General features: G+C 40.6%; 1 protein-coding gene across 1 annotated transcript; it reads right to left on the bottom strand.

Moving 5' to 3' along the window:
- Window positions 1–633: 633 nt before the first annotated feature.
- Window positions 634–27,923, bottom strand: dse (dermatan sulfate epimerase). The gene is made up of 6 exons (XM_044377228.1): window positions 27,666–27,923; window positions 24,277–24,739; window positions 17,049–17,302; window positions 6,548–6,787; window positions 4,013–4,220; window positions 634–2,502 (listed from the first exon to the last, which is right to left on the bottom strand). Exons 2-6 carry the CDS (start codon window positions 24,693–24,695, stop codon window positions 756–758), a joined length of 2,868 nt encoding a protein of 955 aa, XP_044233163.1. The 5' UTR covers window positions 24,696–24,739; window positions 27,666–27,923; the 3' UTR covers window positions 634–755.

Genomic DNA, 27,923 nt, shown 5'->3' on the forward strand with positions numbered 1-27,923 from the left:
GAGACCATAAAAATATATCTTGCTTTCACATATATACATTTAAATGTATTTCTATGAACTATGTAGACAAGACAAATCTCAAGTACAGATGTGGTGACTGAATTATAGTGGCTAACCTTGAGATCTTTGATACAAGGCAGGACCTCTGAATGCTACAAAGGACAAACTTCACACAGACTCAGTTCTAAAGCTCCACAGAAGCTTATTAGATCAGAGGTGGTCTGGTTTCATCTCAGCAATTCCTATTTGGAATCAGTTTTTTTTTGTGAACACCCATAAGGTAGATCTTAGAAGTATTAGGGCCACTGTTGGATTGAGATCTACTGAAATCTAAGATTTTGAGAATAAAGTCACATTATTTGGCAGAAAAAGTAACAATGTTATGCAAATAAAGTTGAAGTTTCAAGAAAAACTGTTGAAATATTACAAGAAAAAGTCCTTAAGCTTATCACCTGCTAGCTCTAGCAACATCATGTTACAGGATTTTTGTAACTGTTACAGTAAAAATCTGACAGACTACATATGACTATTGAAAAACTCAGATTATTACAACTTTTTCTTGTACAATTATGACATTATTCTCAAAATATTACAACTTTATTCCCCAAAACATCTATTTTTGTTCCTCAACAGTGGCCCTAATTACTCTGTCAGAGGAAGATCTGGCTCAGACTGAGGTGTGGGGTGCATTTTGTTCACCATGAACAACAGGTCAGTCGATCTGTAGTTGGACGACCCCTCACACATCCATGATGTTAACACTGTGTGTGAGAGCAGGAAGAGTAGAGGTACAGTAAGATGAAGCAGTCAATCAGGAGGATGGTGTAGAAACATCTCTGGGTGTGTAAGCTTCGACCCCTCTGGAAGCGAGTCAGTAACACAGCCAGTAGCAAAAAGAAGGTGGCAGTGTTGAGGAGAAGGAACAGCCTTATGTAAGAGGCTGTGCTGGACAGACCCTCGCTCCCTGCCGTGGCCACCATGTGAACCTCCTTGAATTTGCGGCCCTTCACAAAGCCCCCCTTTCTGTTTTTGCGGCCGTCTGCATAATCCATAAAGGCCCGCGAGTCTGCATCTCCCTCCTCTGGACTGTCCTCATATACACGCTTTGAAGTCCTCTGTCTCTCCTTCTTTTCACTCACCTCAATCTGTGCAAAAATGTCAGGTAGACTCTCAGAAAGCTTCTCCCCGAGGTTCACTTTCTTCCCCGCCTTACCCTTGCCCTGTTTCTTGGACATGGCGAACATCTTCTCGATGACCTCCTCTGTATTCTTTTTGTCAGAGAATTGGAGGAGGCGCTCTGCAGTCTTACGGAAGCTGGCGGTGTTGAGAACCCGTCCCAGGATGTGTCTCTCCATCTGCTGGAAGACAGGCTTGACATGCTGGAGGTTGTCCTCCATCACGTTGACGTATTCCTCTACTTCCTCCAGCGAGCTCTCCATCACAGCTGCCGCCTTCTCGAATACGATCTTCTTGTGATCCAGCAGCACCATGGCAAACAGAGGCTTGCTGGTGACCTCTCCGGTGAGTAGGTAGATAGTGTAGGTGTGGTCCTTGGTGGCTAGGTAAATATCCACCCGCTGGTCATCGCCACGCAGGCTGAAGCTCTGCACATCCACACCTGGTCCAAAGAAAATGTAGGCCACCCGGGTGTGAGGGTACCTTAGTGGCATTGTGACGTTTACATAATTGGAGCCATTATACGGGTACCCTCGAGGGTAATTCCAGTAACCTAACATCCCTCTGCTGCTGTAGCCTGTGTCATCCATCCAGAACATCTTATACTTGTCCTCACCGTGTGATACAAACGCTCCATGAACACCATCTACTTTTGTGTCCTGGAATGGCAGCTCTGTGTTGTGAAAGAAGGCACTCATGGCCCTGGTTGGGCTGTCTGGATCCAGGTGGATGTGGTCCACCAGAAGCAGGAGCTGTGGGTGAAGGAGCAGCAGGTTCCTCTGAAAGTTTCGGATCTTTAGCTCTGGATTATAAGCGGAACGTCCCTCCCCACGGATGAAGACCATTCCCTGTCTCTCCATGGCAGCTTCTACTCTGCCCTGGGCATCAGCCGCCAGCCCCACCTTGTACTTCAACCACTTGGAGTCACAGGCCTCCGTCACCTGGCCAGCCCACGGCTTAAAGCAACTCCCTGAGAGGACCGAGCTGAACAACACCGCATTGTTCAGCAAAGTGTACTTGGGTCCATATAGTGCCTCTGTGATGAATGGGACACCATTGGGCGCAAAGGTGAAAGTGTTCTGGTCAGGGTGCTCATGGCCAGCATTGAAGTTCCTCCACCCCTTGATCCACTCTTTGTACTTATTCTTGTGAACTATGTCAAAAATGGCGCGTCCCCCCAGCTTCCCCGACTTGAAGGAGAGAAAGGAGCGGTTGGTGTCTGCAGGTAAAGCGCTGCCATAGGTCACTACACCCCAGTCCTCAAAGTGGTGCAGCTGGGATGTTCCAAAATCTGATGGAGGCTTGGGGTTCAGGCCCGGGTCATACCTGCAGAATACCATGAGAGGATATTAAATGGCTAATATACCAATATGAACATTAAATTCAAAGGCAAACACTGATGTAAATTCTCTGCAGCTAAAAGGTATTCCAGAGGTTATTTTGTGATGACATATTGCAAGTTACATTTTTCATGTACCCACTTATTGTCAACCCGCCTCATTTACATGCACCAACTTACTGTATGGGATTCCCCAACAGAACGCCTTTTGACAACACTAAGAGAAAAGTTGTGACCTTACTGCTTTCAAGGAATAGTTCAACAATTTGGGAAATACACATTTTCACTTTCTTGCCAGCAATTAGACCCACTGTCATGTCAAAACCACTGTCATGTCAGTTTGCTAAAAAAATGAAGCTAGAGCCAGCAGGTGATTAACATAGCTTAGCTTAAAGACAGGAGGAAACAGCTAATCTAGCTTTGTTCATAATACAGACCAACATGTAAAAATGACAAGTTGTCATTCTACAGGGAGTTATGTGCTGGAACTATTTCTTGGTCACCATGAGGCCAAGCAACCAGTGAAGACTCCAAGAAGTCATTGGCCTGCCCAAGAAAACACCTCGCTATGCAACTCTCCGTAAAAACACAACTTGTTGTTTTCACATTTTGGTTTTTGTACAGATTAAACAAACAATATACAAACAATATAATGAGTGAACTTAAAAATTGTTGGTTGGCTGATTTTTTAAAAGTTTTAAAAAACAGGGTCATGCTAGCTGTTTCCCCTGCTTTCCTCCTGTCTTTATAAGCTAAGCTAAACTAAGCTAGCTAAGCTCACCTGATGGCTGTAGCTTAATACAGTAGTTACAGATAAGAGAGTGTTATCAACTCTTGGCAAGAACGCAAATAAGCATTCTGCTGAAAAAAATTGTCAAATAATCGATTTGCTGATTGACAGAGTTTATCGACAACAATTTTGAGTCAGTTAATCAGAGGACTTCTGGTACTTTTCCAGTTTATGAGGTAAACTGAACGTGGCCTGCTGCATTTATCCAGAGCCACATGTGTAAAATAGTGGCTGTGGATGAGACAGGAGTTGACTGCTGGAAGTCAAAGAAGTCGTATTTAAGTTTATGTTCTGCTTGTTCAGTTGTTTGATAAATTGCTCATACTGCCTCCCTTAATGCCCTTGTTGCACTTACAGCTGCGAGCAGTTGTAGCCCACTTGCTCGCTGTGAATTCTCTGGAGAATTCACTGCTGTATTCACACATGGCCTCAAGCGGACATTACACGGACTTTGTACTAGGGAGCTGGCAGAATCAAGTCCATTTAATGTCTGGTCCGACTGATTTGGACATTTGCGTTCACACATACAGCTCCTCCTGGTAATGTCCAGATAACTTCAGGATTGCAGTGCATGTGTGAAAAGGGTTTTAGTTACATCACCAATAGATAAGAGTAGTTTTCAGGTAGATTTCGCCTTTAATAATAACTCTAAATAGAAAAACTGCAGTCAGATATTTCCTATTATGAAATCAAAGCCTGAAGCTCACCAGATGAACTCTGTGTGGAGAGTACACCATCGCTGCCCTTTGCCAGCCTGTCCTGGACCGTCTGTCACCCTGTTCTGATGAATCAGATCTGCCAGCCAGTTTCCACTGCCATTACGCAACACGTAGCGGTCCAAGAAGACCAGCTGGCTCTCCGGCCCGTAAAACCAGTTGTAGTTGGAATCTGCAATGGCTACAGTCCGCTGGAATCCTGGTGAGACAGTTAAAACACACAGAGAGCACAACCTCAGTGGTGGGCGTCCACAGAGGTGTCATGCAGACATACTTGATATCATAAATAATGAGCAACTGTGACTTGACAAATAGAATGCTAATGTACTGACTTATGTTGAAGTTTGGAGAGTCGTATGTCCATCAAAACAGGATTTTAAATGTTATATGAATTATTTTTAAATTCCTACACACTACCATACAGAGCTTAAGACAAAAAAATTTGCCTGTGGTCATGAATATGTAACAAAATTGCCCTCCTACCATGAACCATGTGACCCCGCTCAGTTTCAAACCAAGTGCATATTGGTCACACTGTGCTTGTTGTCTGTAATTATGTAAGGAAAGCTTGCACTCTGGTGGTGAGAGGGTTCTTGGAAACCAGCTATAGTAACGACAGTATGCAATCACACTCAATCATTTGTGTACAAAAAACACTCGTAAATATAAATTTAAAGAGAAACACTCTACTTATGTCTCTTAGCACTATTCCAGTGAGCATGCATGAACAATGAATGGGTTTTTTCACATCACGTCGAAAATCAAGTCGAAATGGACACTGTTGCTGATATTCAATGTGGGCTTTGAGCAACAATGTTAACTGCACACATAGAGTATTACCATTAGCTTACTTCCAACTAACACTTCAAATCCCATCAGTGCTTACAATAACTTCTGTAACTATCACACTTACAACTGACATCTCAACTTCGTTGCTTACATTTCAACTGACTATTCTATTCAACCAAGTTGGTGACAACATACTGTATATCATCCATCTGACTGACATTTCAACTCCATTTACACTTCCACTGACGTTTCAAGCTCCTTTTAGCACTTACAATTAAAGAAACACTGCTTACACTTGACATTTAAACTGACACTTCCACTTATTACTCCTTTGATCACTTCCACTTACAACTAACATTTTGGCTCTTTCCCATGCTTACACTTCTGCTCACACTTTTACTCAAACTTTTTGAAGTACAGAAAGTGTACAAAAGCCATGACCAAAATAGTCATACATCCTTTCATTGTGTTACTTATGGATGGAAGTATAGTGAAAATAAATTATTCCCCTTTTTGCTGGGGACCCCCTGAAACCCCCTCAAGAACCCCTGGGGGTCCCTGGACCCCACTTTGAAACTGACTATTCATCTATGTTAGTTTCACTACAGATTGTCCATCTGACTGACTCTTCAACTTCATTCAGGACCCGATACACTTCAACTGACTTGAAATATGTTAGTTAAACTATTATATTATACAACTGACACTTCATTTCCATTCAGGGATTACACTTCAACTGATACCTGAACAGACAGTAATGTTGTTCAGTTTGACTGATATTGTTTCCCCTTTCAGCGCTTACATATCATGCTTACACTTGACTCTTCAGCCTCTTTCGGTAGTTTCATTTCAATTTTCACTTTCACTTCTTTCAGTGCTTCAACTTTAGCTACAACTTAAAGTATTGCTTCACAAGTATTATTACTTCAATATACAGTAATTACACAATACATTTCAAGACATTTAAATGTTTCAATTGTTTTAACTGCATTTTCTTTACAAAAAATAGCACACATTACTTTTCTTGAGAAAACAATTTTCTAGTGTTAGTTACACTCTTACTACCATTTGCTTTCTGTCTAGTGTATGTAAACACACAACCAAGAACACACACAGGCAGTGAGGGGACAGCAGTCATCCAGGCTGCTAACGGGACAGTTTAGGATAATCTGGCCTTGTCTTCCTGTCTGGTGGGGGGAGAAAGCTGCTATTGTTTCTCCGGATCCGAGGCTCTCCTGGCTGATGTAATTAGAGGTGCTTTCTGAGTGCAGCAGTGCCGGCGCGGCCACAATACAGAAACTGTTAGCAAGGGGTTGTGAAATGTCCGAGCCTGACCTAGGGGCCCCTCCTCCGCCGCTGCCCTCCCCCTGACCTTCAGACGAAACTTCCAGGGCACCACAGATTCCTGCAGGTCTCGGCTCAGCTTTGAAAGGCATCCAGGAAGGTAATAACTACACGCATGCATACCCCATATCAGCTCAGAGGAGACTCTCCAATGTGGCAGCCTGAGGGTATTTTCATGGCTAATCTAATATGACCAACCTTTGGCATAGAGCATGTTAGTAGGAACTAGCTGGATGTGTCAGCTATTCATAGCTAAGTAAACACTTACTCATGGATTGTTGACTTGCTCTGTATTTGGCTGCCTAAATATATCCATTTCAGTGAAAAGTGTATCACCTAAATTTTACAGCATTTTAAAAAGTAAACAAGTGTGCTTGAAGTTGTGAGAGTTACCAGGAAGGATAGTCCTGTACAGGAAGGCAAAGTGTTTCAGGAGCCAGGGGTGGTCGAAGTGGCTGATGGAAAAGTGGCGCTGCACCAGGAACATGTACTGGAACAGAGAACGGGTGGTGTAAGTCCCGTAGGCCACTCCTTCATACAAGGAGCCATCCGTCACGTCCTGAAGAAGGATCATGGACTTCTCCATGATGGACAGCACCTGCTTGGTCCACAGGTAGGCCTCTTGAAGGTAACCTGGAACACAGGAAGTTCAAGTTCAGGAATTTCACTTAAAGGAGCATTTGTATTTATACATTACAAATAATTTATATCTTGCATTACTGTTCAAAACATACCAGTGTTTCAGATTTCTGACCCAGGCAGTAATTGTTAAATTCAGTCAGATATGAAAACCAGCTTGCAGAGAGCTAAACTTGCTTGTGACATGAAGGCCTAATCCATCCCAGTAAACAACAGGTTTACTTTTACTTTTTATCTCTTTTGAGTTAAGTTACTGATTCTAGTTTCTGTGTTTTTGCAAGTTGATATACATATGATATTAAAATTAACGGAAAAAAACAACAGGCACCTGGAAAGTGAGAAAGAAACAAGAGTAACATTTCCTGAAGCAAATGCTGTCCAACTGTCAAGAAGAACAGATGGTTTTCAGCTTTGTGACGATGCATTTTTTAGCTAACCCAACAGGCTTTTAAATAGTTTATTCACCTTGAGAAGTAGATAAATATTCTCAAACCGTTAAGGAAGGCTTAATCAAATCACAGATACAAAGAGACGATTTTCTGCTCAAAGCACGGATGTTGACCGCAAGACATGTATTGACAAAGTATGAAGTGATCAGTATTTACAAGCCCATTAACTAACTGTTAGTGAAGGAATCCTGGCCAAAAAGAATTTGTTTCTATGACTGACGGTTCAAGATGAGCCAAAAGGTTTAGCAGGCCAAAAAAGTGTCAGTTCTAAGCATGAGAATTACATTTTTGGCAAATCTACCTCATTTCAATCTGAGTAATTTACTTTTACCTGATGAAGAACGCAGCATCATGACAATAAGAAAAGGTGCAATAATACCACCGCGGCTTTGCACAATCAGAAAGAGCAGGAGCCTTGACAGTGTTTAGATTATTGAGAACATGTTCTCACCAGGATTTGAAGTGAGAGACGGTGCATTACAAAACAACCAAGGCTTCATGTTTTAAACTGGGTGTGTGTGTTATGTCACTTCAATTTATTATCAAAGGAATTAATACAAAACAGCGTTATAACAGTCCGTTACCTAAAGAAACCTTCCAAACTCCTTCTTCCACACACATCATCTAGCCGTGGGTCTGGAAAATATGACAGCACTATGGCACTAAAACATGTATACTGTGTCTCTGTCACACACTGGATCACACACATAGAGTTTACTATGAGAACAAGCGACCACATAAACACTCCAGCCACAGTTCATTGAGGAATCCCGGGGCCGTCGGCTGTAACTAGCCAGCATCCGCCCAGCCGGCCGGGTCTGCCCACTGGAGCCGTCCTCAGTGTTTGGTTTGGGGACCAGTGGCCTACACAGAGCAGGTATTTACCATCAAACAGGAACTTAGGGCCCACACAAAGACCACATTTACACAAACAGCTCTTCACCAGCGCTGACACAGTCCAGAGAAACACTTCAGAGCAGCTTTGAATCCTGAGCATTTTGGCTAATGTTAACAAAGTTACTATGAAACTACTATAGCAACACTTCAGTAGCAAGATACACTATAAACTACATAGAAAAAGTAGCTTAATACAGTGGGAACCGCTTATAGTGATCACAGTTATGGTGATCAACTGCTTATATGGATCAAAAAGCTTGGGACAGAATCATTCCTATACAAATGCTGTTTATATAAATCACTTATAGTAATCAAGTGGTCCACTTAGTAGTCCGTGTTCATTTTGGGTCTCTTCATACATGACAACATACAGAATTTTCTTTTAAAACTGCAGTGATTCTATTTCTTTTACTTTATTCCCATAATTCACATATGATATGCACTTAGCAGCTGGAGCACCATTATTGCTTCATAGTAACCCGTCTGCTTCCGGGCAGGTTGCTGGTGCTGCATGCACACTGAAATCATGACAGGAAAAAGAAAGTCATTTTCTCTCAGTGAAAAAGGTAGTCTCCTTGAAACTTATGACAAACTGTCAAAAACAGGACAACAAGATGCAGCAGCAAAACTTGGTGTTCCTCAGGAGAACTTGTGTAGTCTACTCAAATAATGAGAAACAGTCATGGCTGCTAGTGATGGATGACTCGGTTATAATAATCATCTGCTTATAGTGATCAGTTTGACCTGGATGGAGGTGATCACTATAAGTGGTGTCCATGATATATTGAGAAAATTTCACATCAAGGTTTGTGGTGTCATTGATTACACTACAAATCACATTAATGTAATTGTCAAAGACTGCAGCGTAGCAACAGTGTAGCTAAAGCAATGCCACTCCCCAACACTACCAAACATTTACTCATGTAGAAGACAGAGAACAAACACTTCAAGACATTGAAGTGTTTGTTTGGCTGCATTTACCTCAATATTAACATCTATATCAACACCATCTCCACTTTCTCCACTCTGAATTGCTGGATCTGTGCGTCTTTTATTTGTCTTATTATGTCACATCATCTCCTTTTCATTTCCAATGTTTATTGCCCCCCAATGTATTAATATACTGTATATGCTAATGTAATATAATATTTTTATGAGTTTATCTCCCGCAGAGTTGAACCGCGGCCAAAGTATATATTTTGTACTCAACATGACAGTGACCTCATAGAAATCCAGCTGCTGAACATGTCTGGAGGGCTGTCTCTGGATCAGTCCGGGAACTGAGACACACTGTATACACTGAGATTGGAGCTGCAAACTCACAGACAACCACGGCGCACATTTGCGCAACACCGTTGTCTTAGTAATTCTGGCCCTCTGTGTCATGTCTTTCCGAAAAAAAAAATCCTCTAGTACACAGAAAATCATTTATATTTCCAAACTAGTAGAAGTGAAACTGAGTAGTTGCATGATGAATAATGAATCATAGTTACTCTGTACAGAGAAAAAGAGGTAACATGTCCTGACACGTCATAAGCAGGAAATGTGAGAAAAAAGACGAAGGAAAAAGTCGAGACGTACACCACAGCAGTGAATTACACACCAAAGATGTCAACAAAAAAAGGAGGAATCATCACGTTACCTCACACTAAAAGGAAAACACATACCAGACTAACACACACACACACACACACAGACACATAGAGTACAGTAACACTGGTTTCAGCTCTAATTTCTTCTGTTTTTCCAGAGTCTAATAATGTGGCTAGTTTACCTAATGACTATAGAGGGGATAATGCTGCTGTCAAGCTGAGGGCTTAAGCCTGACTGTCTCCCATGCTGTTATCCAGGGTGCCGGGTCTGGACACCCAGATGCCCCCATCAGCACACATTATGCCTCCACACTTAAAGTGCTGGGAATCGACCCTGCCAGTTAACTCTTCGAGCCCCGTCACTCAGCAGTCCACAGGAATGTGAAAGGTCAGGGGATTTCCAGCAACGCTCTTCGCCTCGCCCTCTGCTCATTTAGTCTGTCTTCACGTCAAGAGTGTCATACACTTTTGGCTGAGGGGCGATAGCAAGGATCTTGTGTATAATTGACCGTGAAGCTAGTAATTATTTTTTAATGAATTTTATATTAGGCGTGTGCCGAGTCAGTATTGGAATACTGACGGAATGTTTCCCACAGGCTGACAGCTCAATTGTGGGAGCAGCGCATTCATGTGCTTTGTACTGTCCCGCTCAGATGTTTGAAATTATCCTCTTCAACGCAAGAATACATTAACATGAATCTTTCCACAATGTCAGTGTTTTATTACTGTTTGACCTCCCAGTCACTGTAGCCACATTACTTTGTGATAATGGTAAATGCTAAAAAAGTAGAGAGTATGACTTAGGAATGTCACTTTTAAAGCAACATGTATCTAAAGTTTGCTAACATTAGCCAACATAAGCTACTGGTCATACCAGACCAACTATGACTGTTATAGCAAAAAGTGTATTAAGCTGAGCAAGGGTGAGCTTTATTGCTTATATATTGAATTCAACTTTATTTCTAAGAGGAAGAATGTATTACTGCTCACTTCAAATTAGAAGCATCAAGAGAAGAGATTAGGGCTATTTTCATTATTGAATAATCTCTTCTTGATTAATCAATTAGTTGTTTGGTCCATAAAATGTCAGAAAGTGAAAACTAATACCTTTCCCACTACAGCCTTTATGTTATAAAAGTAATGAAGATGTTTATGTTGATGGCACCAGAGAAAAATTCAGGGGATCACCAAAGTCATTCCAATGCATCCTGTGGGGAGCATGAACATCTGTTCTAAATTTCATCCAAATCCATCCGCTAGTTGTCATGACATTTCACTCAGCACCACGAATGCCAGCCTCATTGTGGTGCTTGTGAAAAATCTATTCTATGAGATTCATCCTCAGCAGACCATGAATGTCTGCACAAAATTTCATGGAAATCTTTCAAATATTTGTTGAGGTATTTCAGTGGTGAACCAACAACCGCCGTTGCCAAGCCTAAAGCTGCTAGTGTGACTAAAATGAATGTATAAAAAGGGCAACTACCCCTCTCTGTCCAACCAGTTTACAGCTGAAAGTCAGAACTTTAACCTTGTTTACTCTTTAATTATAATGACCTCAGATGGCTGCAGGAACTGAATCAATGTAAGAAGGCTTTCAGACAGCCTAAATGAAGCTCAAGATTCATTTATTATTATCATTTTACAACACAAGGTTGTGTAAGGAAATGTAGTCTGTAGTCCCTTTATTCTACTCACAAAAACAGAAATGATATAAATGGATTAGTAAATAATAAGTCATATAAATAAAAGTATTTTTTATATCATTGGAGTGCAGAGGATGAGTTGAGGAGAGTCACAGCCTGAGGAAAGAAGCTGCTCTGTAGTCTGGTGGTACGACAGCGGATACTTCTGTATCTCTTGCCAGATGGCAGCAGGGTGAACAGGCTGTGGTTGGGGTGGGTGTTGTCTTTTAGTGTCCTATGGGCTCCTCACCTCACCCATATCACTGATGCTCGGTAGATGGGTACCGATGATGTTGCTGCAGCAGAGCCTTCCTGTCTTGGGCCATGCACATATCTCATGCCAATTTGTGATGTTTCCAGTCAGGATGCTTTCTATTGCTTCTTTGTAAAAGTTAACAAGAATTTGGGATGGGAATTTTGTCTTCTTAAGTTTCCTTAAGAAATAAGGAAAAGGCTGTTTGTGGACATCTAGGTATGTAAAGATTTTATTTGAATCCTTTTTCTAAGCTCTGCCCCCTACAGACAATCATAATACAGTTTCCATTGTACACTCAGAGGTGTTTCTAATATTTTGTCCATCCCATTTATATCAATTAGGGTAAACTAAATATTAGAAACACCTCTCAGTATAACCCAATACAGTTCAACAACCTCCAAAATGACCATCAAATCAATCAACACCTCACTAAAAAAGATTATAACCTTTATGTATTTAGGATTTATGGCAGGGCTGTTGTATTGCATTGGTTTTATCTAGGTCTACCTAATAAACAATATTATACAATATATGTACATAGTACAGTTTATACTGTAGAAAAAGTTTTAACACTTCTGAGCAGTGATGAGAACTATTAAGAAATAAAACTACTGAATAATTACAGAGGAAATACGAATAAATAAAGCTACAATGTCTCAGTTTCTACATTATGATAGCTCCATTCTTTACAGACATGAGGACAATACTTGGGGACAACTTCATTACAGGAGTAGCATCAGTCTTTAGTGACGGACATCTTTATAGGTGACAGCAGTGTCTGCACCCTGTACATATGCAGCCACAGTGGGCCCCCTCCCCTATTAATACATTCATTGTCACACCAGTAAAAATAAAGGCATCAACAAGTACTGTAAACACATGCATCTGTAGTAGTTATTAGATTTATCAGTAATTAATTAAGCAATAACATTAGGCCTACTAATTTTGTTAGGAGATACACTGCTCGGTGTGGTGAGGATGCTGCTCCACCTTCTCCAGACAACGAGCTCCGGTCGCCAATAGTTCTGGAGAGAACTCTCACATTATCTCTCTCGCATCTGAAAGCTTTTGCACCATGGTGCTGCAGAGACAGTGGTTGGTGGAGCTCTGCGTCGTCCCCGCTTGCTTACAGATTGCGGGCGACATTTTAATGGTTATCACAGAGTGATAATTAAAAATATGATTGTAAAAGGATCATCAATCAACCAATCAGACTGCAAGATTTTCACTACCTGTTTTATAAGTGTTTGTAACACATTAAAGAAAGTCTGCACAATATGAAACCTTTTCTCTCATCATACTGTAATTACTGGGTGAGGTTTTTACAATGAGGTTTCGGAACAATTACATTATTATTGTTATTGAACATTACAGGGAGTAATGTTCAATAACTATTATGAGATAATTATGAGGAGTGGCTCTAATGTTTTAGAAATAGTCTGTCTGTTTATTCAGCTGGGAGTAATAGTTTACTTGTGTGTAGCATTTTAAAATTGCAGAAAAAAACCAAACTTTTCATTCAAGGCTTTCTGAGGTCTCTCCTCATGTTCTGGACCTGGGTACTTAGTTCCACACGTCTTCTTGATGAGATAAAAGCGGTGTTGTGTCGTTCAAGCTGTATGCCGGTTGACTTCATAGTGAGCAGCACATTTCAAATGAGCTGCTGGGGTGCTCAGCCGTTCTCTTACAATTTATTTTATTTATTTATTCATTTTTTTTGTTGAGAGTTAGATAAGAAACTCAACACCACAATCAAATTACAAGATAACACCTTTGTTTAATCTGTACAAAAACAGAATGGCAAAAATGACACATGGTGGTTTTATGGGAGGTTATGTGCTGGACTATTTCTTGGCCAGTCGCACTGAATTCCTGGAGGTTTGTCATCACTGTGCTGTAGTGGAGGCTAAACGTACATAAATGCCTTTTACTCACCTCTCAAATTCTGAAATACTGTTTACATAGTTCAACCTGAGCGTTTACGCAGACTTTCCATCACTCCACAGCTGTTAGCTCAGTCACCACAGTCCTTATAGTAGATTCTAGGAACGCTTGTTTTGATTTGTATACTTGTATGACATGGAGACAGCAGTTAATGTTAACAAGGAGCGACCAACAAACACTCCTGCTGCGCTGCTTTTAAAACAAACCAACCCTCCGTGCTGAAGCCAGCAGGCGGACTGGAGCCGCTTTCATGAGACGGACGGATGAATCAGACTTCAGAGGATCATAAATCACATTAACTGACATCAAATAATAATCTCTTCCACAAAAGACAATAAAATAAGTAACTAGCAAAAAATCTTCAGCGGAGCTTAAATTTTTCAAATTGACATTTGAATTTGATCATTTGAATCATTTGAATTGGAACTTACAGCTGCATCTAGATGAATAACTGTTCTGGTTAATATGTTTAAAGGCTCAATCTGTTATCCAAATGTAAACTAAAGAACATCCTAACAAACAAAAGTGGAAGCACAAGATAAACACTACGCAACAACATTATTAACATGTTTTCTTAAGCTGTTAAAAGGTTGTTGACCTCACTAACTGTTGTCAATTATATTCTTCTATTTAGTTAGAAATATGAAATACTGTCAGGGAGCTTAGCATAACAGTATCTTCACTGGACTTTTTCAATCTTCCAACAGCATTCTCATGTGTTACATTACGGTGTGGGTGGCTAGGGGGGGGGAAGGGTGTGACAGACAGGGGGAGTTTAGGTTCACTACAGATGAACTGTGGGTAAACAGTGCACACTTACGTCCAATTACACATTCTGCTTCCAGGCACCAGCAAGTAAACACCTGAATCTGGAATGTATGTGTGCTCTAAGCTGCTGCCACATTCTTATACAAGTGTTTTGATAGAAACACTTTCTAAGAACCAAACTCACATGACGGCAGGAACATTTTTCATTTCAGTGAGTGGTACATAAACTGTGCCTTATAAGGTGTTATTTTAGGACGCAACAATGAAAAACTAATAGTTTAGTCCTGAATGTCAGCAATGGGATTAAAACTTGTGTCAGATAACCAAAGAAGAAGAAGAAGAAAGCAGAGTTTGTCCTTCTTCTCTGGCAGCGCTTATTGGAAAATTTCCATTTATTCATCGCCATCTTGACAGAATAATATTTAGACGTAATGTCATCCCTCTGCAGAGGAAATGAATGATACATATACAATAATGGAATCTCTGCTCAGTATCAGACACGAAGATCTAGTGAGTCTGCTAAATGTTATTTCTTTTATCACTGCTAATACGTCATGTGTTTGCAATCTTTTAAGAAGCTATTTTCTCACCCTTGCTCAGTATGAAGCTCTCTGCACGAGGTCTGCTGTAAAGCTCGCTTCTAAAAAAGAAAACTTGCAATAAACAAAGCTCCCCGAGTAGAAATCCTTTCCTCAGGTAACACAGAGAAGCCAAACCCGAGCAAACTGACTCTTTCTTTTCCCTGAGCTCAACGCAAGATGAAACGAAGCAAAAAAAAAAAGAGGTTGTGCTATAACTCTCCTGAGTGTTCACAGAGCTTTGCGTCTGTTGTTGCCCTCTACAAAAAAGCCTCAAATAAAACCACTGTGACCACTGCGGTTCTCTGTAAGCCAGCTGTCATTTCGTTCCCATCAGGACTGGATCTTTTGTACCAGAAATCAAATCCCTGTAAGCAAAGCAAGCTGTACTGCAGGCGTTCACCTTCCGATGGCCTTTCTCTGCTGCTACACAAACTATTTAGCCAAGAATATGGAGGCGAAAAAGAAAGAATAAGCAGAGAATAATCATGTCAGGTCTCACAGAGGAAAAGCTTAAAGGAGAATGTGACAGAGTTATGTGGAGAACATCATCTGGAGAACAATTAGAAAAGGATTAAGTGCAGCTACAGCAGATAACTTCAGGCTGACTGCACTGAAATTCCAATCAAAGCTTCTCTCATAAGCAAATTGAGGCCTCCAAGTCTCACCATGCCAATAATTAATGACAGTCGGTCATTAGGAGACAAAACGTCATTCAAATGATGTGAACTGTAACTTAACATAATAACAATACCGAACAAATATCGAGTTGGATAAGAAAGAGAAATGTCAGACACATTATTCTTAAAGGGATGACTGACGTCCAACAGCTAATTATGTGGAGTAAATAGCATTTTCCATCTTAATCAGTAACAAAATGTTACTGAATGAGAAGAAGAATTTTCAGATTTTCATCATCACAGAGAAAATCCTCTTAAACCATTGGACAGAAGACAAAGGAAATTGTGTGACAACCCTAGCTAACCTAGAAATCAGATATGTTGCAGTGAAGACCACTTACAGGCACCCCGTGGAATTTCTGAACACTAGTAGTGCTATGAAGCAATGTTTTTAAAAGCGGGTCCAAGTTTTGATTATTTATTATTAGTTTTATGCAACTCCACTAAGCAACAGCTGGTTACGGTAACGTGCCAAGAAATGTAGCATTGCTGCTAGCGACTGCTAGCAAGCAAACATAGATGTAAACAGAGTAGGTTTCTGCAGCAGTTTCAAAGCTTTGAGAGTCAAGACCAGGTATCAATATTCTTCCTATTGTTGTCTTATAAAAGGAAACAACATAAATTTGCCCAAATGTTCATCACTATGCATCATTTTCTTAAATCATGATTACAACTCTGAGAGGAAATATGTTGTATGATATTAGAAACAAAATATTCTGGCACAATGTTTCAAGCTAACTGTGAAATTCTGATATTTTTCCACATATTTGTCCATAAAAAAGTCTAAACTGAGGAGGTGTTACAAAGACGAGGTGTGGAAAATAAGAATTACCTGCGTTTACACATGACAGAAAAATGACAGTTTGACTGCTAGCAGGGAAGACAGCGACAAAGGAAAGCCAATAAATGAATAAATAAAAGCCCACTGGACAAGACCAAAGACTGCACTAGGTGAGACTCGAGGGGCCAAAACACCAATGACACCAAGACCAAAAAAAGGTCTGCAGCCCTGCCTGGGAGCAGGTATAAATGTTGTGTGCCAGTATTTACTGTACTATTTAGAAATCTTAAATATCTCACAAAAATAACAGTATTACAGCCCCACTACTGTACCCTTAGCAGTGTGGAAATCCTCTGAAACCTTCAGATCATGTGAGACTAAACCTCTCCAGGAAAATCTCGAATAATGAAATTCCTTCAGTGGAGTTGAAGCTTCTTAATGCTGGGAAGGCCAGGTTTTAACTCTAACCCTTAAACTGGAAAAATACTTCCACACAAAGCTGGAAGGAGTTCTGTGCCTGAGTGGAAGAGCTCCATCAAAAAAAAAAAACGGTCATATCGGAGACGGACAAGGTTGGCAGATCTACAGATACACGTTATAAACACATCAATCACTCATCACTCACCTTGGGTCATGTAAACCAGGCTTCCTGTGAGCAGAGCCACACAGTTGGTGGGCTGGTGGTTGTGTAGGTACTGAAACCCCCAGCCTCGGACGTAGGACTTCTCGTACATGAGGCGCGAGGCGTTGCCGATCACCTGGAGGAAACGCTCCTGTTGGCCCTTGTTCAAGTACTCGTACAGGAAGTCGTAAGCGGTGGCAAACCCAACCAAAGAGTGCGCCAAAGGAACTTCATCCCAGGGGGCGTCTTTCACCAACCTGCAACACACACAATAACACAAAGGCTGACACGTGGAAAAACATGCAAACGTAAGCAGGTGGGAAGTTTTTACTTTTTAAATGAAATCCTGGCAAACGGTTTGTCTCGATCAAGGAGGCTTTTAACCAGCACAGCTGTGAAGCATGGATTCAATTTGAAAGGCAAAAATAAAGATGCTAAGTAGCCACAAATACAGCTGCACCACTGCACCCCAATAAAGACACATATAACGAGACTTTAAAGTGTGGTGTGTGCAAATTCTCTCCTGTTAAAAGAGCTGCTACCATCTACCAACACTGAAGTTTGTGCACATTAGGAGTGCAAAGTGTTGCTGTAAAACAGTGAAAGGTGCTCTGTAATCATTCTGCTCACACTAATGAAAGAGAAATCAGCCTCAGATGTGGTGATGAAACCAAACCGCGCCATGAAATGACTCAACGGACCATGCTGATATACACAAAGATTCTATTCTTCAGTGGCTTGACGTCACCTACCACCTGACGTTTGCCATCCATGTTCTAATGAGAGCGTCTACTGCAGCGCTCACTGTTAGACTTTGAAGCCTTTTTGTTATTTTAAGAGTTGCACAAAAACTCACTTGGAAGCATACAAAAAACTACAGTTTTACCACTGCAGAAACAATACTGTTTCCCCCTTATCCATGATATCCACCAGTATCTTCTTCTAATGTCATCTTCTGACTCTTTACCTGTAGTCTCTCAGCAATGTCCACTGTCAGAGCTCACCATGTGGGTTAGCTGCTGACATTCCCACAATCTTGAGCTGGTGGAAAATGCAGTTTATCAGTGGCTGCTTGAAACAGAAATATTTTCATTTATAAGATGTGACTATCCTTGCTGAAAGTCCAGCTCCCAGAAGATGTCATGGGAAAAAAAAGAAGTAAATAATTTGTGAGCATAAACATATAAATAGTGCTCTTAAATGCTCTCTCTCCCCTTGTTTCCTGTTTCCTCTCTACGACAATCCGGAGTACATCCACTTATCTCTGTTGAAATTCTGATTAAAACTGTGCAAAAGAGAGAAAAAAAAGCTCTCTATAGAAGATAGAAGAGTCTATCAAAGATTCAACATCCTTTTGATGTTGAATTTCCACATGTTTAAGTGTCAGCTGAAGTTTATTTGAAAATCACTTCCTGTCTGGTCATGTGAACAAACACCAAAGGTCTTAAAAAGCTCCTTTATGTAGCAGTTTGACCATATGGCAAAAAGGAAAACTGCAACAAAATGACTGCCAAGTGACTGCTGGACTGTGTACTTAATTATGCCAAAGATCACGTAATCTCACTTGTGTGTGTGTGTTTGCTTAGGCTGTGCAGAAAGCAGCAGGCACCAGTATGCCACAAAGTAGAAGCTCTCCATCCGAACATGGTTGTTCGAGTTGTCGGAGACATAATTGAAGGTCATGAATACCACAGCTGACTGATTTCTGGAGCCACTCTGCACAAGCTTCGGTGACCATAATACAAGTGTGGCCAAGAAGAAAACTCACATTGTGTTCTTCAGATGTGAGAACACATGCTCGGTGGCTTTTCCTTTCTGCGCTGTGGCACACACACTCTTGATATTGTGAAAAATGTCCCGTGAATCGAACTAATACCGCACCATCTAAAACTCCCAGAAACAGCAGCTGGAAAATCCCCTTCCTCCTGTTCAGTGGCTGAAGGGAACCCAGGAGCCACGCTGCTAAATGAAAAAGGATTAAGCTGCTAGACTTCTCCTCCCCCTCTCCACATGACGGAGGAGGGGGATGTACCTGTGTGAGAGAGGGAGAGAGAGAGAGAGAGAGAGAGAGGGGATTGTCCCGCAGCTCAGAGTTCACTCGGTACCTGGGCGTTCAGCTCAGGATCAACACGGCCGTCTGGAGCTCTGTGAGATGCTCCAGGTGTGTTTGTGTGGTTGGTCAGCTGCTACTCACACTTCTCAGCAGGGAAATGTTACTTCTGCTTTCTATAATACTTCCTCTCTGATGGCAGAAAGCTGTGCATGTCATGTGATTCTTAAACGAATTGATAGTCAGAGCTGACAGAGTCTTGTGCAAGTTCTATGATGCTTTAAACTTGATGTCTCATGCTAAAAGAGGTGAAATAATGATTCAGTGACCATCAGTTGTAGCTTGTTGTGTTCTTCTGAGTAATATCCTTCCTACGTGCTGGTGACATGTCCTGACAGTCTGTGAAGCTGATGCATGAAGTCAATAGTATCAGTCAGATCAGATATTGCTAGACTGTTAGACATGACTTAACAGGAGTTAATTATCAATATCATAACTGGAAAATATTAGTTGTTATTAATAAATGTGAATAATATTTTGTATTTTGATCATTTATTGGCTTCTAGGCTAAATTGGCCCCAATACAGGTTCATGATGCTTTTCTATTAAATATATTTCAATTTAAATCACAGTGTTGCAGTTATATATTCCTCTTGTCATCCCTCCTTTAGTGGTATCTTCATAGTAGGACGTCAATGAACTGACTTAAATTTAAAAGTACAGCTACAATAATACATGACCACAAAGTTTATGACAAATATGACTAAGAGCACTGCTAATATCAAATGGAGATATCTGAGATATTAAATGTCAGTCATGTTGATATTCATTAATTGCATTCAAAACAGCTACAGTACACTTTAACTATACAAAGTTGGACAGCCATGAATCCTCTCATAATACATTTAAAATGTATTATTATTCAAATAAGGATAAGATGATAGCTGAAGAAGAGAACACAATAACCCATCTGGAAGTCATACACATGGTGAGCATACGGCAGTTTCTAAAGTGAACATATTAACACGTTTTACTGGAACAATGCTGGAAATCATAATAGATCTAATGAGTTTGAACAGACCACATGTTAAAGATATGACTTGTGCAGTTTCCGTGTAAACAAATGACAGCTATTATGTTTACACTCAGTGTTTCCCAAGACCTAACAAACACGTTGAATGCTTTTCTTTTCTCATAAAACATTTGCAAAGCAGATTTCAAATGTTTTGAAATCTGCCTTGTTTCCATCTTTATTTGTTTGCTAGTAGTCCTTTTAATCCCTGCCTTGGTTGGTGTCTTGCTTCATTTCTTGGTGACTACCACCACCCCAAGCTGTTCAGTGCAAATAAAGTTTAACTGTCAACAGGAAGCTGATTCATCTCACCCACAAAACAAGGACTTGCTCACATGTAGCATCAACAAATAAAAACTCCACAGAGTTCTTTTAAATCATTGGGTAGAGAAGATGTTTGAACTCGTTGGATGGTTTGTATGTTAAATTGCATAACTGTTAATATCTGAACAGGCTGGACAAGTATGTGATTCACTTCTTCATGTTTAATAATGTTGTTGTCTTGTACATTTAAGATTTGTTGTGATTGGGTAAAAATAGTTTGTACATATTTTGAAAAGTATAACTTTGGGTAATTTCACTAAGACACCATAGCAAGCTGCTAAGCACCGACTATGTGAATGTATGTGAATGAACAACAGCAGGTTACCATGGACGCCAACACCGGATGCAACCATTCCCCAAGCATCATTTCTGACTTCCATTCCTTTAGTCTACCGATATAAAAGCTGTGGAGAACTGGGACGCACTGAATGGCTGTAATCCACTTTTCACCCATTTTGCACTTGCCAGACAGAACTAATGTTCACTGAACTTAATCCAATTGTTAGGGAAATAAGGAAGCTCTGTTGATGGCTGATGCCTGCATACAGTTCAGCCATGGCCGACTCTGACAAGCCAGTTGATTGTTCAGACATGAACTGAATGGTTGATTGTGCCACTCACAATATGAAGTATAGTATATTTTGTGACTGGTTCCTGTTGAATTGTGGTTTTTGCATATATTTGTATAAGTGATTCAAATCTTTGGGAGTGTAGCGTTTACTGCTGTTGAGCATTCAAGGTGTTTCAGAGAATACGAAGAATTTAGACAAAGAATATTCTATCCGATTCAAACAGCACCTTTGGTAGAGTTGAATTATTTGTTGCTGTGAAAGAAAAAAATGAGAAAAGTGATCTTTGACTCTGAGCTATACTGAGAAAAGAAACCTGAGAGTCAAGCACATGAAGTCAGGGTGGCTGGTATGAATATTGAATTTAGACTTTAAGGAGCTTTTTTAATAGTAGAAAAACACAGTGGAACTGCAAAGCCTACAGCCTAAAGAGCTTCATGAACTGTAAAAACTGCTGTCTTCAGATAGGCTGATGTTTAACATGTTCATGAACGATTCCATATGAACAACTCACCACTGTGGTGCTCACATATTTCAGTTGTGGAAACTTTCCACATCTGACATTTAGCTCAAGAGTTCAAGAGTTGTGACATACGCTGTTCTCCTCACAGTGAAGCAGATGGAAGTTAGTTATATTCAGTGCATACTTTTTGTTTCTCTTTATGATGTCGAGAAGCAGAAAAAATAGATACGTTCACTTTTTTAAAAAGAGAGCAATGGCTAAGCTCACCAGGCACACCTGTGTTGCACTTGGATACAGGTTGGGATCAGAGAGGATACATCATCATACATTATAGATGACTGTGTTAAGAGGCTGTGAATTTAATCTGAACAATCTCTATTACGTGCTCATTACAGCCACACGTCAACCTTTATTGTTGACACTTTTGACAGATACTTAAACGATGTCGCGTGCAGTTGTTGCCCCTGGTTACCTGCTGTTTTGGACAGATACGGCGGGAGAGTATTGGTTTGGACGGATGGTCCTGAAGGGGTTGTTAGCAGAGAGAGAGACGCTTGAATTGATCTATTTTTCATGTGACTGCGCAAACTGTTTTCAATCTGTCAGTATCAACACACCTGTTGATTTGCATCAGAAACTAAAGGGAGTAATTCATCATAACCATTACGCTTGATGTACACATCAGTGCACACACACACACACACACACACAGTCATCTTCATGATCTGTCTTGTTCCGCACTGTTGCTGACATGCAGCATGCCATGTTCACAACAGGACTGTCAGACTCATGGGATCAATTTTATTGTCAGTTGTTGTGCAGCTGTGTTCAACCCTTTGAGCACCAAGCCTGACATGTGCTTCACTATGTCCACAACTAACTCACAAGTTCCACATGAAGGCATCACATTTAGTTAGAATCACTGAATGAGAGTCAGCTTTGTGTTAATTGAAGTTAGTATACAATGAAAACACATTCTTTTAAAGACATATTACCAAAGCATGAATACCAATTGAGCAAAGCGGGAAATTACCTCAGGCCCTTAGACCCACAGGGGCCCCAAAATACTCTATGTGTGTACCTAGTTTTTACCCAGTATTTGTATTTGTATCTGTATTTGTTGAGGCAGCAAAATTATTTGTATTTGTATTTGAATAAAAGTGGAAAGAGGCTTAAAAATCCAGTTTTTGTGTTGCGCTTTTAATTTTAGAAAATTAAAGTGTTAGAATAAGTGTTCATGAATAAACTACCTTACGAAGGAGGTCCCCACACCAGGTCTTGAACTGGAGTCTCCCAGATCATAGACGACTGCACTGACTACTGAGCTGAAACTTTACTCATCGACTCATTGCAGACAAACCTCTACCTATGTATACACCAATACCACAGGGACAGCGCACCATGTAACATGTAGTAGAACTTCAAAGGTGATTCTTGCTTTGCACTTTTCATTTATTGCCTAGTTTTTACAACCTAACTTTGTGGAAAGGAGAAGGGGAACAGGTTATGGAGAGTCCCTTGGGACTTACCCCTGATAGATGTAATAGTGGAGCAGAGGAGAGAGACTGAGATAACAATGTAACCGACCTGCAAACTGGTATCTGACATGTTTGATTTTTTTCTTCCCAAAAACAAATAATTTTTAAAATATTTGTATGAAACAAATATTCGTATAAAACCCACTATTTGTGCTTTGCTGAATAATGTATTTGTATTGGGGCACACACCTAGTACTTACATTATACATATTCCTAACTATAGTTTAATCCAGCTTTGACAAAGCAAAGCTGGGGCCATTTGTTATTACAGCATAGCAATACTGTACACCAGTGGTTCCCAACTATAGTTACACGGTCAGCTGCAAAACAACATGATACTGGACAGAGAGCTGCAGATTAATAATTAATATCTGATTAATCATTGAAATGATTTTTGATGCAAATGAAGAAGTTTCCAGCCTCTAAAATGTGAGGTTTAGTTGGTTTCCTATGACTGAATATGTTTGGGTTGGTTGGACAGAATAAGCCTTCTGAAGACGTCACCTGGAAAATTATGATCTGTATTTTTTAAAATACTTTCTTACATTTCAGACTAAATTATTTTTTATTCAATACTAAAAATAGTTGTGTTTTGCAGCCCTACACATTTGTTCTTCCTGAACACTGAACTGAAACTGAAGACTACCCTTGCTAAAACTCCAGACTTTTTAAGACAATTTTAGACAATTGATCAAAAAAATATCAAGAGTATTAAGAGATCTGATTTAAACAATCAGAGCAGTGTGGAGTCCCTGTCTGGTCACCTGGACCTTGAGCTTCAGCCTCAGTTCAAACCACTCCATCACATTGCAGTGGGCCATTCAGCTCACATCTGAACTTTTCATTTCCTTTCAGGGGTTGGGGGGCATGTTGAGAAAACAGCTGCTAAACATATTTCCTGGACCACAGAGCTATCAGACCACAATGTATCTTTGCTGAAGCTCACGTCCACAGAGAAAAATGAGAGATGAGATTGTCTAGAGGGCCTCTGAGGGGGAGGATTTAACATTAAAACCCAGTTGATGCACACATGGGGGTGGAAACAGAGATCAGGTAGCATCTGTTAAGTCTCAACAGCTCTCTATTTTTCTCTTTGAAAAGAAAAGCAGACAAAAAGGAGCAGGAGATCTTAGTGGTTTGAATTTCTTTTGCTGTCGTCTCAAATCTCACTGTCGCAATTCAAAAGGATGAAATAATAAAAGACAGAAAATGTACCAACTAGGCTGAGCCGCCATCCTCTCCATGTAGTCCTTGGCCAGGTCCAGCGCCCCGGCTCTGTGTGGGTACAGCAGGCAGAACATGGACAGCACACCCAGGTTGTTTCCGTACACCTCGTTCCAGCGGGCGCTGAACTCTGCGGGGCTCCAGGGGGGCAGGTACTCCTCCGGGTGCTCCAGCATGGTCTCCCCGGCCAGGCGGATTCGCCTCGCCATCTCCCGATGACTCCCTGCAGCGGCGAACTGGAGCTCCTCCACATCCCCCTGACTGAAGTACAGCATGGGATGACCATTGTAGTTGCCTCCCATGAAGGGAATTCCTCCGCCAGGGTCCACTTCCGCTGCGGCCGGGGCGAGCAGGGGCCACAGCAGACTTATGAAGAAGACTGTGGGGGCCCCGCGGGTGTGGGTTCTCATCGTCTCATCAGAGAGGGGACTGTGGCATTGCCGAAGGAGCTCAGCTGAGAGGAAGGGGGAGAAAAGGATTTGAGAAAGCCAGCCCATATTCTGCACAGCCTTTTCTTACAAAAGCCCTGCATTCCTTGAATAATTAGATACAGCTGTAGTCCTGATGACTCGGCCTTTCCATACTGAGGTAGGCCATTATTGAGCCGCACAGTAAAGAACTAATCACAAAACTGTCCGATTAAGTATAAGCCAGTGTTTTTTAAGGGTAAAACTTCTTCTAAATTCTTTTCAGTTACCAAGAATGATGGCCGACATTAAATCTTCACTTCCTATCTCCGCTTTAACTGCCAAATCTGGAGTCTGTGTTCCACCTCTGCACACTGTGTTACTAATATTCAGTCCACAAGATTTATTTCAGAGTTGGTATTGTGAGACAAGTCTAGCCATGCACACCCAGATGGCCAGACAAGCAGGCCTGGAGGTCATAAATGGCCCATTACTGAAGCAACATTACTCTGGTCAACCGAATCAACCTCTAAACCAAACTGCTGTGCTCTACAGAAAGACTCTGCTCTGAACATGAGAGTAAATTCCATGACCTTAGTGGAGCTCTTGGCAATGGCCTGCTGGAAAACCATTTGGTAGTGATTTAAACGACGTCTAGACTGGGGTCCGTTCTCGGCTGTGCAGGGTTGTACATACATGTTGTGTTGTGTTGTGGTTGATAAAGAAGGGAATCTAAAAATAAGTTATTCTGTTCCAGTTCATTTTGATATTTGACTCTACGAAGTGTCACATTCCTTTATGGTGAACATTAGGTCGACTCATAGCCAAGACGAGGTCCCTTGAGTAATTCATCACTGAGAAGTTGTAACTGTGTCAGTAGTCTTGGACCTTTTTTTATAGAGGTCAAATGAGTCTGATCTAAAACTTACATTCTTAAGACTATTTGACTAAATTCACTGGAGACTATTTGGTGGGGACTAGTAGTGGGTCTGTGCTACTCACTTGACATGACACATTTTTATCTACCATCCTGTCACATTCAGGCCATAGCCAGAGTTTAGAAATCCTGAGGTCATGAGTCCAAATTCCACCACCAAATTCCCTGCTTTATTGAACATGTCGTATTTTATGAATTAATAATAGTGCTGAAACACAAGACTAATTGATGAATCCTTTTTGCATAAACATATTTTGCTGGTTTTAGCTTTTCACATGTGAAGCCTCTCTGCTGTTCTTGCTTTTCTATCATTATAAATGGAACATGTTTGGGTTTCAGACTGCTGGTTGGACAACCGTCGGTTGAAGACGTCACCACAGGCGCTGGGAAATTCTTACGAGTATTTTCCTCACGTTTGATGGACTGAGCCATCAACTAAAAACTATTCATTAAAACAATCGATTGATTCATACATAATGGAAATAATTGAAAGTTGTGTTCAAGATGCTGTTTCAAAGCTGGTCTCCACATTGCCAGGAATAAAGTTTTGGTGGAAAAACACTTTATAAGGCTCAGTATCAAGTCTTAATACATTGGGACTGAAATGTGTTGGTACTGAGATCAGAAAGTGCCAAGCATCAGATTCTCAGTTTTAATCTTTGGTCAAATATTTAGTGATTTAAATCAGGAAACACTATAATTGGTTTAGGCGAAGCCATTTATTAGAAGCACTGAGCAATTTAATATAATTTTGTTGAAAGAAAAGAGCTTTTGTCGATTAATTGATTAGTTGCCAACTATTAATCACCAATTGAGTAATTTTAAGAGGAAAATTTCCAAATTCTTTGACTCCAGCTTCTTAAATGTGAATATTTGTTGTTCTCTACAGTCCTCCATGACAGTAAACTGAATATCTTTGGGTTGTGGACTGTTGGTCGGGACAAAACAAGACATTTGAGAACGTCACCTTGGGCTGCTGGAAGCTTTTTTCTAGAAATTAATCGACAGATTAATCGATAATAAAAATAATTGTTAGTTGCAGCCTTAGGTCAAACTCAATGGCCAAAAATATGTTAAATAAAATATTAAATATTATCCAAAGTAAAGTATCATGCATACACACTGATATCAATAGCCAACGTTTACTCATCATTGATCTATTTTGCATTGACCAAACAATAAATAGTTAAATTTAAGCATATGAGGTATATAAACATACTACAGTCAGACTAAAATAACCACAATGTTCAAGATTCCTCCAGTGTTAATACAGGACATGACCTCACGATGCACAAGCTTAGCCACATTATGGTCCTACTGTTAATGTGCCCACACTCGTCAGTTAAAGACATTACTCAACTTATGGTACTTTTAAGTGTTGTTTGTATGGCAGCATTATAATATTACTGTAGGGACTTCTAACTTTATTGTAATGTTTGCAAAATCTATTCTTCTTTTACAGATCAGAGAATTCTTAACCTAGCAAAAGAAAAAAAAAGACAATTTAATGCAACTGTGTTGTCAAAGTAAAATAATAATAGAAGCATTTACATCAACATCTGTACTTACCCTTGGCCTTACCAGCTGTTTCCATGTAATTTACTAATAAAGTGAAGTGCTATTTAAATACATAGCTATGAGTGATTTATATATCTGTCACTCAGCATTGTTCCACAGTTGTAAGAAGGTAAAACAGCAGAGGTTTCATTGTCAACCACCAGAAATTGTTATGGTTAGATATCCATAAAGCTACCCCTCCCTCTGCAGACACTGATGTCTCACTTCATGGCAATAAGCTCCTTTTCAAACTTTAGTCAAACTTAAATAAGTCTTCCAAGTCGATTAAAAAGTCTCATATCGTTTAACTTCGGCTCTTCTAAGTTTCAGACAGCCTTCTCTGCCAAAAGTGGAAATGAATTTAAACAAATCTATCACTTATCGATGGTATCAATGATCCAAATCTGCGCACAAAAGTCGCCTTGTTCCTGCCGACCACGAAGAGCGGCAGCAGTGAAGGAAAAATCCGTTTCTATTACCTGTCAGAAGCGGCGCTCACTCAGCCGTGTTCCTGTCGTCACAATGCTCATTTCTTCCCCGGTCACAGTGGTGATTTTTAGCAAGGTTATCAATATGGCTGAAAAGTCCTTTTTGCTTTTTAGGAACGAAGCAAAGTTAGAGAGCAGAGAGAAGGAATGTGTGAGTGCGGAGGGAGCGTCATGCTGGCGAATGAGGAGGGGCAGCAGGCAAGAGAGGCTTAAAGGAGCCCCCTCCTCCCACTCAGCAGCTTAACAGGT

This window comes from Thunnus albacares, chromosome 16, assembly GCF_914725855.1.
Source record: "Thunnus albacares chromosome 16, fThuAlb1.1, whole genome shotgun sequence".
Taxonomy (NCBI): Eukaryota; Metazoa; Chordata; class Actinopteri; order Scombriformes; family Scombridae; genus Thunnus; species Thunnus albacares.